Source organism: Rhinoderma darwinii, chromosome 12 (assembly GCF_050947455.1).
Source record: "Rhinoderma darwinii isolate aRhiDar2 chromosome 12, aRhiDar2.hap1, whole genome shotgun sequence".
Lineage (NCBI taxonomy): Eukaryota > Metazoa > Chordata > Amphibia > Anura > Rhinodermatidae > Rhinoderma > Rhinoderma darwinii.
Window position 1 is genome coordinate 76,850,430 of NC_134698.1, and position 18,118 is coordinate 76,868,547.

Genomic DNA, 18,118 nt, shown 5'->3' on the forward strand with positions numbered 1-18,118 from the left:
TTTTCTGGATCTGCTAGCAACAAAGCACCTACAGATCAATGTATGCATGACTCAGCCTATCCCCCATAGACCGTGAGTCAACAGATGAAAATAAATTACACCATCAAAAAAACAACAACAACGTACCCGTAAAAAAGGCAGCAATAGCACAGATTACTTCATGTGATTTTTTTTTTTATAAATACGTATAAAAACTTTCAAAGAAGGATCGATATCTTCATCAACAGGAGATTCTAGAACTGGAACGTAGTCTAGACGACCGTAAGGGTGAGTTCACATGTAGCATAAACACTGCTGATTTTCCACAACGGATTTAGTTCTGGAAAATCCGCAGCATAATATAGGAGCAGCAGAGTGGATGAGATTGGAACAACTCAAACGTTGCGTAAATAAACGGAAAAAAAAAAAATAAATGCTCATAAAAGTACATGCGGTCCGGTCCGCAGCATGTCATTTGGATTTGTGCAACCGCTGTTTTTGAGTACAGGTTTTCCCCATTGCATTCAATGGGGAGTTAACCAGCAACAAAAAGCAGATGTTGGGATTTTTGCGGCGGAAAGCTGCGATTCCACCGCAAAAATAACTGGAGAAAAAAAAAATAAATCTTACTTACCCAGAATTCTGTTCTTCATCCAGGCCAATATCCTGAGATGAAGTTTTATCCCATGTGACCACTGCGATCACATGGGATGAAACATCATCCCAAAAGACCAGCTTGCAGGACGGCAGAGGGACACGTCGCCATGGCTACACGCAATTATGACTTTTTTTTTTTTATGTGCAGTTTCCGAAGCGGACATAAGTAATGTGGAATGTCCATTCACTGTCTAAACACTTCAGTATCGTTAATGTGTTAGTATAAGACAGCACATAGTGATCTAAAAGGATCCCTATGTGCTGAGGAAATGAATGGAGGGAAGTGTATGACGCTGATTGGTCAGCGTCATACACTCCTCTGTACAACGCCCACTTGGTCAATAGTAAAACACGCCCAGTTGTCCATTAGGAAACTAATTAGCATAAAGCTAAAATCGCTAATAAAGTGGTGAAAATAGATAGTTTTTTTTTCATAAAAAACACTGCTGTCACCTAAATTACTGCGCCGATCTCCTTATGTAGGAGACAGGACACTTATAATGTGGTGACAGAGTCTCTTTAACTGGAATATGTGAATTCTCAACATTTATACATGCATCTCCCAACTCAGCAAAATATTGATGGGGTGCGACTGACAAGAATTGCAAGTTGCTGCAACTGTAGGGCTACATTCAGACGAGCGTGCAGTATTTCACATCCGAGGTTACACCCGTGCAGGACGCGTTGTCACGGATCCACCATAGACTAGAGTCTATTGAGGGATGCGTGGCACGCAGGAAAATAGGACTTGTCCTACAGTTTCACAGACCCTTAACACGTTCCATTGAAACAGTGGTCGTGTGAACGGCCCCATAGAAATACATGAGTTCGGGTGACGGCCGCTGTTGTGACGGCCGCTGTTTTGACGGCCGCTGTTTTGACGGCCGTCACACGGACGAGTTACATTCTCCTCTGAATGAACCCCAAAACCTCAAGGGCTGAGGCTACAGACTTATTTTAAGCAGAGGCGTAGCTAGGTTCTCCTGCACCCGGGGCAAAGATTCAGATTGAGTTCCCCCCCCCCCCAACTTATTTCCTGACATCTCCTTCCCCCTCGCCGTGTTTGCTTTCTCTACCAATCGACGAGGTGCAATTTCTTTTTACAATTTTTTTAATGTAACTCTCGCATAAAGGCATTTCTAAATTTTACAAGCGATAGTTATATAACGTAGTTAACATAAAAAAATAATTAAAGAGGCCACACACAGCCCCCTGTAGATAGCACCAGACAGCCCCTCTCTTGTAGATAGCGTCACACACACCCCACTCCCCCCCCCCCCCCTTTTAAATAGCGCCACACTGTAAACAGAGCGGCGAGCTCTGCCTGACGTGACTTACCGGAGGAGGTCATGCGGCGCAGGCAGCAGCGGAGTTCCTTCCGACTAGGGTCGGTGACAGCCAGGGTCGGCCTTAGGTTGGATGGTGCCCTGTGAAGGACTCTATTGCCGCCCCCTACACAAACCAAACATTAACCACATATATAGACACGCACATACTGGAACATATATACTGTACATACAAAAGATATTTAGACATACAGGCAAATATACACACACTGGAATATATACATACAGGTAAATCTATAGACATACAGACACACACACCAACAGATAAATACACAGACCAGAACATATACAATTACATAAAAGGCACATATATACAAGCAAAAAAGACACATTCACAAACAGACCCATATAAACCCAGTACAGAAAACGTAGTGGATGTTATCTGCAGTCCTATGTAACACCACAGGTAACACAGTGATAGCTCTCCGAGTACAGATAATGTAGTAGAGAACTATACCCACAGACACATATAAAACACACACACACAGAGGCATATATAAGGGGGCAGCACAGATATCTGCATTTTACCTGTTCTACTTTAATATTGAAAACACACTTTTACAAAGAGACAAACACACGCAGAGAGATATATATATATATATATATATATATATATATACATACATACACATATATATATACACACACACACACACACACACACACACACACACACTTTATACCCACCACACACACACACACACCCCATGTCTCCTTGCTGACAGGATCACAGGTTTCTTACAGGACGGGCTGTGGGCGGAGTTTCCTCCTCTGCTGTTATTTACTCCATGTGTGTAACAGCAGGGAACAGAGTAGAGGCAGAGCCCAGTGGCGCCCCCTAAACGCTGGGAGGGTGCGGTTCCCTGTGCGCTCGCACACCCCTAAGGCCGGCCCTGGTGACAGCCCGGGAGTGGACCAGTCCAGTCATCTGACCTCATGTTACTCACGTGAGGTCAGGTGACAGGTCAGGCGACTGGACTGGTCCACTCCCGGGCCGTCACAGACACCAGTCAGAACGCCGCTGCAAGATCTCTTGGCTCTTCCTAAAGCTGATTGCTGCTGCAGGTGTCTGACATACAGGGCGCCTATCAGCAGTGATTAGCTGCTCTGTGGCGCCACCCCCTTCCCTACCACCTAGTTGCGCCTGGGGCACATGCCCCGCCTGCCCCCTATCTATGCCCCTGTTTTAAGCGTCCCCTACACATTAGAAGGTACGCTGATCAATCAAATCTACGGATAACACCCTCCCTACAAAAAACACACAGCTTTTCATCCGTAATTACGGATTAAATTGCAGACCCATTCATTTCTATTCGCCACGGAAACATTCCTGTTATATTTACAGATGTGTCCGGGCCGCAGAAATAATACGCAAAGTGTAAAACATGTCCTATATTTGTCCGCAATTTCGGCACAGACTATGGGCGCTTCCGCAATTGTGGACGGCTACAGATGTGCATCCGTATTTGCGGACAGTAAAAACCCTTACAGTTGTGTGCATGAGGTCTTACACAGGTCTGTAACAACCACTTTGCTTCTTCATCCTCATTATTGCACATGGGAGGACATCAGATCTAGATTCTAACATTTGGGTCTGAATCATTTGCATATAGAAGAAAAAAGTCAGATTACGGAGGACGTGATGCTACACGTGAAAAACAACGCAGAGGTCACAGGAGCGCAACATCCGTACGGACGACGGTTGGCTACAACAGGTTACAGTACAAATACAATGATGCAATAAAGAATAAAAAAAACATGTTATTCTGTGTATACATGAAGATAACATCCCGAGTCAGGAATACTGGGCGGCTATATAAAACAGCCTAGAGCTATGTATATAGCAGTGCATTCACCTCTGCGGTCATACAGGTTTTTAAAGGGGGGGGGGGCATGAATGACAGCAGAAAGGAAGGAGGATGAATTGAGGCACCAACAGGACTTTTCCATGGCAAGAAGCAACTTTCCAGCACCAAATTTCCTCTTTGTGCTTTAGGAGCAGTCAGCTGGACATAACCAGGATGGGTCATTCAGCCTCTGAATGTAAACAAGGTTTTCCATTCACTGACAGCAAGCATACATTTTGAATACTATGAGGAATTGAAACAAAATATATTAGAAAGTTGCGTATTATTTACATAAAGCAGAAAACTTTCAAAAAAGGTACAAATGTGGGGGAGAAGCATGGACTGGGTGACAATGAGTTCTCACCTGAGACCCACGTAAAAGGGCTGGAATACGAGTCCTCCAGTGGGAGACCAATGTAACGTCTGTAAGGAATAGGGCGGCCATTAAAGAAGAAAAAAATATAACCCAATAAGTCCAGAGAAAACCTGCAAAGCTTTTCCAATATGGAGGCCAACAGCCGGATTAAAAAGTTACCTAGTCGGTTCCTGTATTGAGAAGTCACAGTAGCCGAGCATGCACTCGCAATCGCAGGCTGCAGAAGTCACATGGGCTGCAGCGTCAGCCAGGGAGGCCAGACCAGACTGCGATGGAGGGACATATCGCCATAACGTGGTGCGGTTTTCTGACAGAATGTACTGCGAATTCCAGGTCAGATACACAGCGGGATTTTTACACAGCGTATCTGTCCCGTGGGAAGCCGGCCTAAGTGCGGATTTTACCTGCGGTTTTAATGCGGATTTCACGCATCAAGTTGCGCAATGTATGCGTGTTGCCTCAACCGACTCCCAAAAACTGGGCGCCAGGAGAGCCGAATTAGTAAATGCCAGGTTCACATTGTGTATTTTGGTTTCATTTTCATAACGCAGCCCAAAGAAACGTGAAAAAAAAAACAAAAAAAAAAAACAAAACATTGAAATCACCCGTGCGGGTTTTAACATTTTCAGCTATAAGCCCACGATCATTAAACTTAAATCCACAACAGCCGAAACATTTGCGTTCGTTTTTACAGATTAGTTTCCTTAAGCTGCCATTGAAAACGCACAATGTGACCCCAGCCTCAATTGTGAAGGAGCATTTATTCAGAAATTCAGAACACGAGTTGCCATTCACAAGATGATTAAATAAGAAGGAAAAAAAAAAATCTAAGAAAAAAACAAAAACCCTACATGTGGCTCGATTTCGGTACTGGTACGGAGCACACCCTGCATACCCAGAGCTGCCCTTTTAAACTGGCAGGAAAAACAGCTGCTAATTTCTGGAGCCTCTAATACAAAACAGCTGGAATAAGCCCCTGCATTCTGCAAACACGGGAGCTGCATTGAACGCAGTGCTGCAGCCAGGCCTGAGGAATTTTACCTATTGCAGAAGAACACAAATGACTCTCGTACACACCGTCTCCTGCGTTCCATAAGGTGTGGTGAACAGATAGCCCAAGATGAAAAACATTTTGCTTTCCCCCCTTGGTATGTATATAAATTGGTGTGGAGAAATACACAAAAACTCTCCAACAATGCCCCCCCCCCCCCCACCCCGAACATTTTCGGTTTTTCAGCAAAAACAAAAATTTTCTGGCCACATTTACAGTTGAGCAGCTACCAGGTTAAACACATGGCAGAAAATAAACTGCACGGCAAATTAATGATCCGCTCATGCTGCCTGTTACTTAAAATGAAACCAGCTACCTTGCCAAAAAGCCTACAAAATCCAGACTCTACGTGATCTGACTTAGTTATTCTGGAAGAAAACTGCAAGACAGCAAGAAAAAAAGAAGAAAAGAAAAAAAGTCAATCATTCATTCTAGTGTAGCTCAAAATTATAAAAAGGAGCAAAACAATAAAAAGGCAGCAATTGCGCCAAAGAACAAGGATGGACGCAGGAAGGACGATTGCCTTGGCCACACATAGCAGCAAAGTCGTCACAACAAAGTGTAAGAAGTGATGTTCTTAGAAGATCAAAACTCGTGCAAAGGAGAAGTTACCCAAAAGCAACCAATCAGATCTCTTTATTCATTTGACAAAAAGTCTAAAAATGACAGCTGGAACCCGAAGCGTTACTTCGACAATTGCTTCACTTTCCCTTTGCAACATTTTTTTTTTTTATCAATTCTCCCCCATCATGTGTCCCACAGGCACCTCAATTAATCCATCAGCCCAATCCATAACTCCCCGACCATTAACGTATTATGCCCAAATTGATTTGCAGAGTTTAGGACTCATTTCAAACCAAGCAAAAATAAAAATTTGCCAATTGACTCATCTGTTGCCTTTCTATGGTCTGGCAAAATTTGGTTGTCTCCGTTTCAGTATTGACCAACCCAATCGGCAGTGCTAAAGAATATGATCACAGCCATACAATTTTCATCTTTGTTGATTAGATCATCGCGACTTTATCACAGTAGTCTATCCTAGACTAAGTGGCCACATGGGCAACAGCTGTAAAACCTTCAGATATTGGCATCAACCGGGGCAGACATTATTATAGCCATTAGGAGACACTCTGGCGGCTCCAGGAGAACTTCCATGGACTAAAAAAAAAAACTAAAAAAAACAAAAACAGGGGTGTTACTAGAGGGTGCAGCGACAGCAGTTGCACCCTTGCCCTGGTGCTTAGTGGGCCCAAAGGCTACATAAAAAGGCACCAGTATTATAAACAAAACATGATAGGCGAGTGGCCCTGTTTAAGATTTTGCATTGGAGCTCAAAAGCTTCAAGTTAGGCCTTTGCCCAAAAAGTTAGGCACCAGAGGCGCACATTGGCTACCTGGCTCCTGCAAGCACCCTTCACATCAGCGGTTAGAGTTGTACAATAATGAAGTCCTCTACAGAAAACATATTTAAGGCTTCCCCATCCCCGAAGGCCTCTTGCACACGACTGTTGTGCCACTCGGGCCGTTTTTGACGGCATCTGAGTGACACCCGATAGTCTTCACGGACCCAAACACTGACGGGTGAATCGGGGCCGTGAAAAATGGTCCGAGTCTCCGATCCGAGGAAAGATAGAAGTGTCCTATCTTTCCTTTGATCACGAACGGGACTCGGCCGGCGCACTCGGTCGTGTGCATGAGCTGTAAAGTGGCTGGAGACAGTTTTCCTGATAATTAAAGGGGTTGTCCACGACCTGACAACTGATGACCTATCCAGCAGATCGATAGATCATATACTGATCACCTGAGTCCAACACCCAGACCCCGCACCGATCAGCTGCTCCAGCTACCAGATGGTTTGAACGGTATGCAGTAGTTGGAGCCGGAAGCAGATGGCTCCGACCGCTGCATAGTGGCCGTTATTCAGAACTGCAGCTATGCTCCTATTCACTTAAATAGGATCAGAGCTGCAGCTTGGCCACTATTCTGTGACCAGAGCCATCTGCTTCCAGCATTGACATCCGGTGCCCGGGGGCAGCTAATCAGTGCGGGGTCCTGGTGTCGGACCCCCATCGATCATATACTGATGGGTCATCAGTTATCCGGTCACGGACAACATCTTTAAAGTTTCCTTAAGGTCAGAGCTAGACATATTACCTCCACCATGCGATCCCAGCCCTAGGTGGTCGTGCAACCTGAATCAAAAGGATTAAACCATCATGCGATTCAAGTAGCATTACAAAAATAAATAACTGGGAAAAAATCTCATCTGTTTTCGAGCCATGCCAAAGTTGCAGTCTGCCGCAAGTTTGCCATGACCTGATGACATTGACTGTGCTGCAGAAAAAAAGTTACTTAGCGCTCCCTTTTAGTCTCCATCCTTACATAAAGACTTAGTCAATGACTTTAAGAGGATGATTTTCACCTACTGTATGTCCACAAGAATGGAAAGTATTCACAAAGTGGTGCCTAAGGTACAATATTGTAAGACGTACAGATGTAGCCAAGTCTATCTTGACTGATAACTTACTGCACCGTGATATCACACTACATTGAAAGGCCATTGAAAGAGTTCAGTTAAAGTTTCTTGCCAATGTGCATTTAATGTGTTAAAAATCAAGATAAAGATGGCTACATCTGTATGCTCAGATTTCAGACTGCACAATATTGTACTCCACATTCAGAGGAGTAACTTAAGGCTACCAGGCCCCAATGCAAAATCTAACACAGAGTCCGTCAATGCCCCCCCCCCCCCCCCCCAACTACCATGCATCATTTATAGTACTGGCCTCCTCATATGCGTAGAAATACTTTTTGGACCCCCCTCAGTCTCTAGGGCCCGTATGCGACCGCAACCGCTGTACCCCCTGTAGTAACATCCCTGTCCACATTTCCAGAACCAAAACTTACCGGGATTGTTGGCTTCCCCTTCAAGTATGTGCAATTCTGTACAGTCTATCAAGGAATGCTCCAAGCAGATCTGTAAGAATCTAGCTTGGGTCCTGCTAACCCTTTTCAGCAAGGAGAGCAGTGCAACAGTTTGTTCGCATTCATTCCAGCCTTTAAACCAACCAGATAACATTCCAACTTGATCTCGAAACATCATGATGAGAAGACGATTTACACGATCCACAGAGAAGATTGGAGACGTAAAAATTCAAAAAATGCTTCAATGGAGAATTTTTTTTTAAAAAAATTGTGTTGTAATATTTCATACACAGACGGCTCGATCACTGAATACAAATAGTGTTGCTACAAATTAATCTATAGTTGTATTATCCACTTTAGTCATACTCGTCGTAGGGTTTTGCTGGCTCCTGGGTAGTGTTTTTCCAGATCCGACGTCCCTTTGGGTTCTCGCTCGGACTCTTCCACACCCGCATTCCAAGTCAACGTTCACAACTGTGAAAATAAGACACTGATATGAGACATACTCTGCAAGAAAACGTGTGACTCAATCCAATCCTCGCTACCCTATAGACTACTCCAAAATCAGACCGAGGAATGTGGCAAGTTAAAGTACTCGATTCATTTTCTCCAAACAGTTAACATCTGCAATGTAACAAACCACATCCAAGACCTAAACCTTAACAGAAGGGGAGGGAGGGGAGACAAATGGATAGAACAATCTCATAGAACCCCGAATTTAAATAAAAACCCAGCTTTTTCGATTTGGTGCAGTGATTAAATCAAATTTAACCATTTAGCCACCAAGGCAGAGTAATCAGCAGCATCTGCATCAACCACCAACAGATTTTACACACCAACTGGACAGATTCCCTCCAGTGACAGATTCTCCCAAGCTTCCTGTACCCATCCATAGTAATTTTTGGGCAAAAAAATAAAATTAACCTGCTGTTGTATGGAAATCACTCAAAGGGTTAACCTACAGATCCTGAGCTAGAGTCATTAATAAATGGGCTGGCTTTATATTAAATGCAGAAAAAAAATTATTGCCCCTGTATGGCTGCAATAAGGGGGGGGGGGGGGGTGTTGATTTCCTGTTGGAGTTGCCCTGCATGTATCCATAGATGTCAGTCAATGAGGTAGCAGACAGCAGCGCAACAGATTATACTACAGCAAGAAATCTAGACAGCTCAGCTGTGAGGGTCACATGGCTTGTGTGCTAAATAGACATATACAGATATGATATACACACATATATATATATATAGATAAAATAGTATATACACTCATATCTGGATCACATTGGGAAAGTCAACAGCAGATCATTTAGTAAACAGTATCCACTATTGCAGCTCTCTATTCTCTTCATACACAACAGATAGAGCACAGACTATATACATATTTACAAATACAGGAGAAAGTCAACTAACCATGTAAACACAGAAGATACAATGTTGCAGTTTCCCATGAAAGTCAGCTAACCAGGTAGAAAATTAGATACAATGTTGCAGCTTTTCATAAGCTCCATATATAGCACTGAGGGTCTCCCTGGCCAATCTCCTTCACCCTGTATGACAGCAGCACCTACCTGCACCAAGTGCATTGCACCAGGGATCCTGTGCTGGAGCTAGAGGTGCTGTTGCTCTCCCTCTCTGGGCTTTGCCATGTTGACTTGCAGGTTCTGTGCTCCCTCCCTCACTTGCAGAGACTGTGAGGTTGGGAAGAGACAGCCCAGGCTTCCCACATGCTAATAATTAACATAAACCATTACGTCATGGGCTCAGCACTGAGGAAGGGGGAGGAAGAGGAGGAGGAGGAGAGGCACCAAAATAGAGAAGGGATCACTTGGGAGGAGCCGGCGCATTCCTTGTGCTGCTGCTGCTGCTGTCAGGCCTTTTGGGAGGGGAGACCGCAGAGGACAGAGGGTGGGGTGGGCTGAGGGCAAGCTGAGTGTGTGTGCAAATATCTCCCACCCTGCAGTTTAGTTTTTTTTTTATAAGGCCTTATGCACACGACCGTAGTTTTTATCCGTAGTTATGGATCCGTAATTAGGGATGAAATTGCGGACCCATTCATTTCTATTGGCCACCCACACCTTTCCGTATATTTACGGATGTGTGTCTGTGCCGTAGAAATGATCCGCAAAATATAGAACACGTCCTATTTGGCTGATGTTCACACGAGCATGTTACATCCGTAATGGACGGAACGTATTTCGGCCGCAAGTCCCGGACCGAACACAGTGCAGGGAGCCGGGCTCCTAGAATCATAGTTATGTACGACGCTAGGAGTCCCTGCCTCTACGTGGAACTACTGTCCCGTAGTGAAAACATGATTACAGTACGGGACAGTTGTCCTGCAGCGAGGCAGGGACTCCTAGCGTCGTACATAACTATGATGCCAGGAGCCCGGCTCCCTGCACTGTGTTCGGTCCGGGACTTGCGGCCGAAATACGTTCCGTCCATTACGGATGTAACATGCTCGTGTGAACCCAGCCTTCTTGTCCGCAAATACGACACGGACTCGCCCACGGACACGCAAAACGAAAAACGGCTGTAAAATACGGAGCTGTTTTCAAGGGAAAACTGCCTCTGACTTTCAGCCATTTTTGAAACCACAAACGTTTTTTGAGGCTTTTTTTTGCTGCAATTTTTTAAACAGAGACACGGAGATATGCACTTCTTTTTACAAGTCGTTTTTTTGATGCCGTTCTTTTTAAACGGCCACCTAAAAAAACGCCCCGTCGGAACGAAATTACGTTTTTCCCATTGAAATCAATGGGCAGATGTTTAGAGGCGTTCATCTTCAGTTTTTTTCAGCCATTTTTTGGGGCGTTTACGACCCGAAAAACGGCAGAAAATAGGCCGTGTGAACATACCCTCACTGTCGTGTGCATTCGGCCACATTTTTCTTCAAGTTGCATGCTGCTTGTAGTGTATAAACAGAAATGCCCATTCATTGTGGGCACGCACGACTTTGGCGCAATCTTCTTTTTCTCAGTAGAGCACAAATGTTGCTTACCCTGCAATTTTTATGTTCTCTGCTGTAACCTTGACACTTTGAGTGCAAATCATTGCTGTATACGTCCACCTATAGCATAAAGCCGGCCATACACATTAGATAGAAGTAGGGCAAGGTTTGCACGAGCGTTCGTCCGGTGAATATATTTAATAAGCTGACGTCCCCCTACACATTTCAGATGATGTTCGCCAATTATAGTCGTGCAATGTGCCCATACATTTCCGATGGGACAAGAAAATTAACATCGATAAGGAAGTGACAAACCCTCTACGGTATGTTCACACGCAGTGTTTTCAGACGTAATTCGGGCGTTTTACGCCTCAAATTCTGCATGAAAAACGCCCCTAATACGCCTACAAACATCTGCTCGTTGCTTGCAATGGGTTTTACGGTGTTCTGTTCCTACGAGGTGTAATTTTACGCGTCGCTGTCAAAAGACGGCGCGTAAAAAGGCACCCGCGAAAAAGAAGTGCATGTCACTTCTTGGGACGTTGCTGGAGCCGTTTTTCATTGACTCCATTGAAAAACAGCTCCAATAACGGCCGTAAAATACGCAGCGAAAAACGCGAGTTGTTACAAAAACATCTAAAAATCAGGAGCTGTTTTCGCCTGAAAACAATTCCGTATTTTCAGACGTTTTTGGTCACTGCGTGTGAACATAGCCTCACTTTCCTCCTTTGCAGAACGATCAGTTGTGGTCGCACAAATACGCATTCAAATCCTTTAAATACTCGGATCAAGACTTCCAACATGGCTGACCAGTTTTTTTAGCAGGTCACTATCGGGCGGTTGTAACGATTGTTCGCTTAATTTCTAACCGAAGATTGTTCGTTATGGCCGAGAACGTCCACCTAATCAACTTTCATCTAATGTGTATGGCCTAAACAACGCTGACGATTCTAGTAGCGCAATAGCGCAAATAAAAGTGTCAGGATTAATCGAAATTTCTAAAAAATTTAAGATTTGGTCAACCCTTACCCATAGGCCACAGTCAGAGCGCAGTCTTGCTGTAAAAAGAAAGGTCTCTGTTTTTGCCCACCCAGTGAGTCCATGAAGTTCAATGGGTTTTTCTTAAAGGAACACTCCGGCCAAAACTGATATTGTGTGTTATTCTTAGTGCAGGGACTTAGAAGGCGGTGAATGAGACAGGGAGTCAAAGAATGCCAAAGAGAGAGCCCACTTAGGGCACTAAACAGAACACAGTATATCAGTTTTGCCTAGAGTGCTCATTTAATATTTAATTTACCCTTTACCTAGGAAATGAGGCCCATTGTCAGGACCCCCTCACACATACAACCAGCTCATTGTCAGGACCCTTGAATAAATGGGGGCATGTTCCTAGGAACAGACACTACTGCAGAATATACTTTGGTTTTCAATGTCTAACCATTTTTAATATCTCTGCTTACTGTCAGTGAATAGAAACCTTCAGAAACGGAAAATGCATCCTGATCCCGTCCTGCTCACTGAGGGTTTGTTATAATGTATCAGTCTGGAAATTTTCTGGGAGATAAGCAAAGTAGTAGCAGAAATTTCTCTCCTACCCTGAGCTCCAAGCTGATAACTCTGAGGCTCTGACTACATCTGTGTCAAGGCTTCTGTTGCTGGAGGATCCATTTTTAACAGATGGACACAGAACCATAATAGATCCTAAAGGATCCAACAGACTTTAATAGGATCCATCAAGTTTCTATTTGATAGATAGAATAGCATAGCGGAGCGAAAACAAAGGTAAGTTGATGGAACAGAACCCAGCTATACGCATTAGATTAAATTTGGATGAACCTATATGTACAAACGCTAGGGTGAATAAAGTCTTTGCTGCATTGACACATGGTAACAAGCCCATCAGCTGTGTTAGAAGAGTTAAGTCAGGAGAAGTTGTCAGCAATGTTTCAATTCACTGACCGCAAACAGAGATCTTGAAAAGGTGAGCTATTGGAAGTGTAGGAGGGCAAATAATTGATGTTTGATCCAAATAGGTCTCTCCTATGTGCAGAAGCACCTATTCTGAAATATTGCCCATCGGGTGGTGTTTTATTGTAGTTCCTCTTTAAAAAAACAAACTTTAAGAAACAGAAATCGATTCAGAAAAGTTTATTAAAGGAATCAAATAAACGAAGAAAACCAAATGCAGGATATTATCACATGACTGCATTCTATAATGTCAGGAGGGTTGTATTTCACAATAGTTTACATCAGGGCTGCACTAAATATAGAATAAGGAATAACAATTACAATTTCAGAAAATTCTTGTTATTTTTTTTTTGTCAAATTAAAAGTTATACAATTCTCCAATTTACTTTCTGTATTAATTCTTCATGGTTTTCAAGATCTCTGCTTGTTGTTATTCAATAGAAACATCATTGTTTTCTTCCAGTGGATAAAATTCTGTACATGGTCATGTGATGGACACACAGGTGCAGGGATCGTTACAGTTACAGTATGTGTATCAGAGCTGTGTCTTCTAACGATCCCAGCATCTGTGTGTCCATCACATGACCATGTACAGAATTTCATCCACTGGAAGTGAACAATGAATGTCCCTATTACATAACAGCAAGCAGAGATCTTGAAAACTGTGAGCAATTTAAGGGGTTGTCCACTACCTGGACAACTGATGACCTATCCAGCGGATAGGTCATCAGTATATGATCAGTGTGGGTCCGACACCCGGACCCTGCACCGATAAGCCTGCGGGCACCGGATGTTATTGCCCATTATGCAATGTACGGAGCCGGAAGCAGTTGGCTCCATACATAGCATAGGGGCTGTGCTGCAGAACTGCAGCTCTCCTTCTATTCACTTGAATACTGCAGCTCGGTCGCTATTCCGTGGCCGTAGCCAACTGCTTCCGGCATGTACTTCCGGTGTACGGAGGCAGCCCGATGTCGGACCCCCACAGATCATGTACTGATGACCTATCCGGTGGAATACTTTCAGAAAGATGGTAACACCCAAATAGGTATGGGCAGATGCCGAGCAACAGGCACCACTAGCAGCAGGTGACACTGTTCGATTTGTACACTGCTGGGGAGGACTGAGCAATGTCACACAATAAATATTACTAGCGGATATGAATAAACCAGATTATTTACCAGGAAGTTTTCTGTATGTAGTAAAATATCTGAGGAAGCTGAGATATGGGGAGCTATTTGCTGATGTCCTCACACTGCAGAGATGCTCTAGCCTAGACTTTATTTCACCCTGGCAAATGCTCAGTTTTCTGCCCTAGCCCTGTATTTATATACCCTGGCCACTGCAAAGTGGCTTGTTGGCACCACCTGTCATCCAGCACCCAGGCACATGCCCAAAGCCCTCCCCAAGATTTAGCTGTCCCCCTGCCAGTCTGTGCCACAAAGGGAACACTGGTAATTTTCTTGCTCTCACTGACATGATAGCCCCTCTACGAGGTCAAGGAGTCCAAAATACTCCTATACAGTGTGAGTTCCCCATCAAACAGCTTCTCATATCTCAGCTTCCAAGAAACTTGTACGTGTAGGGATGGAGAGATATTAAAGTGGTTGTACCACCATTAAATACCTCAGAAGGGATAGTATAAACTGGACTATATTGTCAGCTGCCAGAGGGGGAAGGAGCCTGATTCTGCTCAGCACAGATTAGCAGCAGCACCAAGGGGGATACAGAGTGGCAAAAAAAAAAAAAAAAAAAGGGGAAACGTATTTTTTCATGCTAGAAACACTAAGGGTATGTTCACACGATAGCAGGCATTTACGGCTGAAATTACAGACTGTTTTCAGAAGAAAACAGCTGCCTCGTTTCAGACGTAAATGCCGCTCCTCGTACTATGCGAGGCGTCTGTGACGCTCGTATATCTTGGGCTGCTCTTCATTGAGTTCAATGAAGAACGGCTCAAATTACGTTGCAAAGAAGTGCCCTGCACTTATTTGCCGAGGCAGTCAATTTACGCGTCGTCATTTGACAGCTGTCAAAAGACGACGCGTAAATTACAGGTCGTCGGCACAATACGTCGGCAAACCCATTCAAATGATGGGCAGATGTTTGCCGACGTATTGTAGCCCTATTTTCAGACGTAAAACGAGGCATAATACGCCTCGTTTACGCCTGAAAATAGGTTGTGTGAACCCAGCCTTACAGATAACTTAAAAACAGCTATTACCAGCATTTCAGGACTTTTTTTTTTTTTTAATAAAAATGATTGTAGGATAAACGCTTTAAGGCCAATGATAATAATAATAATAAATAATAATAATAATATGAATTAATATTAGATTTTTAGAGAACGCGTGTCGTACGGACCTATGTAAGTCTATGGGGGCATGCAGACGGTCCGTGAGTTTTGCTCAGCGTGAGTCCGCTGAAAAAAACTCACGACATGTCCTATATTTGTGCACTGTTCACGCATCACGCACCCATTGAAGTCAATGGGTGCGTGAAAATCACGCAGGTCACACGGAAGCACTTCCGTGCGAACAGCGTGATTCGCGCAACAGCTGTCAAACTATGAATGTAAACAGAAAAGCACCACGTGCTTTTCTGTTTACAAACATCCAAACGGAGTGTCATAATGATGGCGGCTGCGTGAAAATCACGCAGCCGCGCATCATACGCTGATGACACACGGAGCTGTTAAGTGCCTTTTGCGCACGCAAAATGCCACGTTTTTTGCGTGCGCAAAACGCACACGCTCGTGTAAATCAGGCCTTATGGAAGCAACTTTTCCCAGAACAGAATATGCCTATGATCGGTGTAGTTGGGATTCTCTAAGTACTTGTTATAGAGAGGCTAAAATCCAGTGTGAATACTCAGGCAGATTTGTGTCTAAATATAGAAAGTAACAGCGTAGACTGGACGATTAGAGGGGAAAGTGGGACCATGAATAGACTGAGAAAGAAAGGGCGGTTACACAGTCTATTAAAGGGGTTTTTCGGGTTATTAAAATTGATAGCCTATCCTTAGATCGGTGGGGGTCCGACTGTCGGCACCCCCGCCGATCAGCTTTTTTAAGGCGCCGCAGCCTCTTTATTATTTACATGGTTCTCATAGATACTGTATAAAGTTATATTGACAAGTGAGAAAAGGTTATAAAATGTAATTAAAAGGACAATGTCCAGTGTGGGTGACCCATTTTCCTATCGTAGGTCTCCTGGTGACAAGCTGATTGTGGCGCATCCCATTCTTTACAACCTCCGGTATCACCTGAATTAGAGAAAGTTTTCACAGTGACATGAAGTCGCGGTAAAGTTGTGATTGTGCCAGGACTTTAATGTTTCCCTATGAAAAGAAAAGTCACAAGCGACCATGTGACGGTAAAGGTGGTTGGTAATTCTATTTCCCATAAAGAAACATTAAAATCATAGAGTAAAAACAGTTGCACCGCAACCTACAGGCCACTTCATGACGCCGTGGAGCCCTAGATTTAAAAGAGCCCTCTTATGGATTTTTTTTCTCGTGGCCCCTATTTGAAAAGAACACACTGTAAGACCCTGTGCACACGACTGTATTTTTCATCCGTAATTACAGACCCATTCATTTCCATGGTCTACGGACACCTTTCCATATTTTTACAGGTGGGTGTCCGTTCCGTAGAAATGATCCGTAAAATATAGAACATGTCCTATTCTTGTCCGTAATTACAGAAGCGGTTCTAGGCAGTGCCAGGTTTGCAGATTTTACACATCATTTGTGATTTTCTTCTTTTTGCGGATCTGTATATACCGATGCATTACGGATGTACTTCGGACCGTATTTGCGGATACTGTTCCGTATATGTGGAAAGTTGTGGATAACTACGGATCCGTATTTACGGCCAGTATTTATGGATGGATGACAATACGGTCGTGTGCATGGGACCTAAAAGTTAGGACATGTCATCCTCTTACCGATCGCTTCCCGGACTGTTCCTTTAAGCATTGTACAGTGCCCAGTGAAATCATCAGTCGCCCTCCAAAGCCAAAAATGGCACTTAAATGTGACAACCCCTTCTCTAAAGACAGCTACTCCGACGATCAGCTGATCCAGATCCTTGAACCCCCAGTGATCAGCTTTGATCACCAGATGAAGAATTACTGACCATGGAATACAGAACAGGACCTTCTCTAACTTAGTGACTCTCTGCTTTGGCTCATGGAGGGGGTCCCAAGCAGTGGACCCCCCTCAGTGACATCCATATGCTGTAATAGGGCTTTTATAAAACAGCCCTTTGAGCACAGCTTAAATAGAAGGGGGTACAGAGTGGGGACCCCCACCTACCAGCTGAACATATCCGATTAGTGTATTTAGCATCTCCAACGAATACAATAGGCATATTAACCATCGTTAAATCTCCCAGAGAATTGTCACCCAACTTTCCTAGGGCCCTGAATGGCAATTGTGCCTAGATATACGGTGATGCATTCCCTGATCCTATATGGGACCATTCAGGAGTCTGGGAAAGCTGGATGACAAGTTGACTTGATGTAAATTTTGGTTGTCCTCCAGATTTTCCAGAAACAATTGAATAGATTTTCTTGAACACCTTGACAGAAGAGGACGATTCGAGGACTTATATTTCCTGGTAATTTTTTAGGGGTAGGGGCTCAATAAGAAACCTGCAGATCTCTGCGCAATTGTTTTGGTTTTTTTTTAAACATTCGCATTTCTGTGTAGAAATCTGATATTGAACGGTGCAGCTGAAATTCATTTTTTACTCTTTAAGAATCTCTTCCATGTGGAAGAATGAAGGAAAACGCCCCAGACCCACAACAACCTTCATCCGGAGGCTGAACTCGCCGACCTGTGACTTTCCAGCTGAAACTACAACCATCACAAGCTGTCAATAGCATGATGGGACTTGTAGTTCTCACCGTGAGTCGCATTTGTAATACCGGGTATTATTATTGTATGAGGAAGACAAGTGTAAAACTTCCCAATAAATGAAAAGCAAAAAAAAAAAAACACGGGGGATCCAGGGACCG

The 18,118-nt window shown here is 43.9% G+C and overlaps 1 protein-coding gene across 2 annotated transcripts in view; it reads right to left on the reverse strand.

Annotated features, from left to right (window-relative positions):
* The window catches only part of SAMD4A (sterile alpha motif domain containing 4A), a 63,472-nt gene extending 53,630 nt beyond the window's left edge, over window positions 1-9,842 (reverse strand). For both annotated transcript variants that reach the window (XM_075844141.1, XM_075844140.1), the window contains exons 1-2: window positions 9,748-9,842; window positions 8,163-8,654 (exon numbers count right to left, since the gene is read on the reverse strand). In XM_075844141.1, coding sequence (XP_075700256.1) covers window positions 8,163-8,358 — 196 coding nt within the window. In that variant the 5' untranslated portion in view covers window positions 8,359-8,654; window positions 9,748-9,842. The remainder of the gene's footprint in view (window positions 1-8,162; window positions 8,655-9,747) is intronic.
* Between the last annotated feature and the right edge of the window lie 8,276 nt (window positions 9,843-18,118).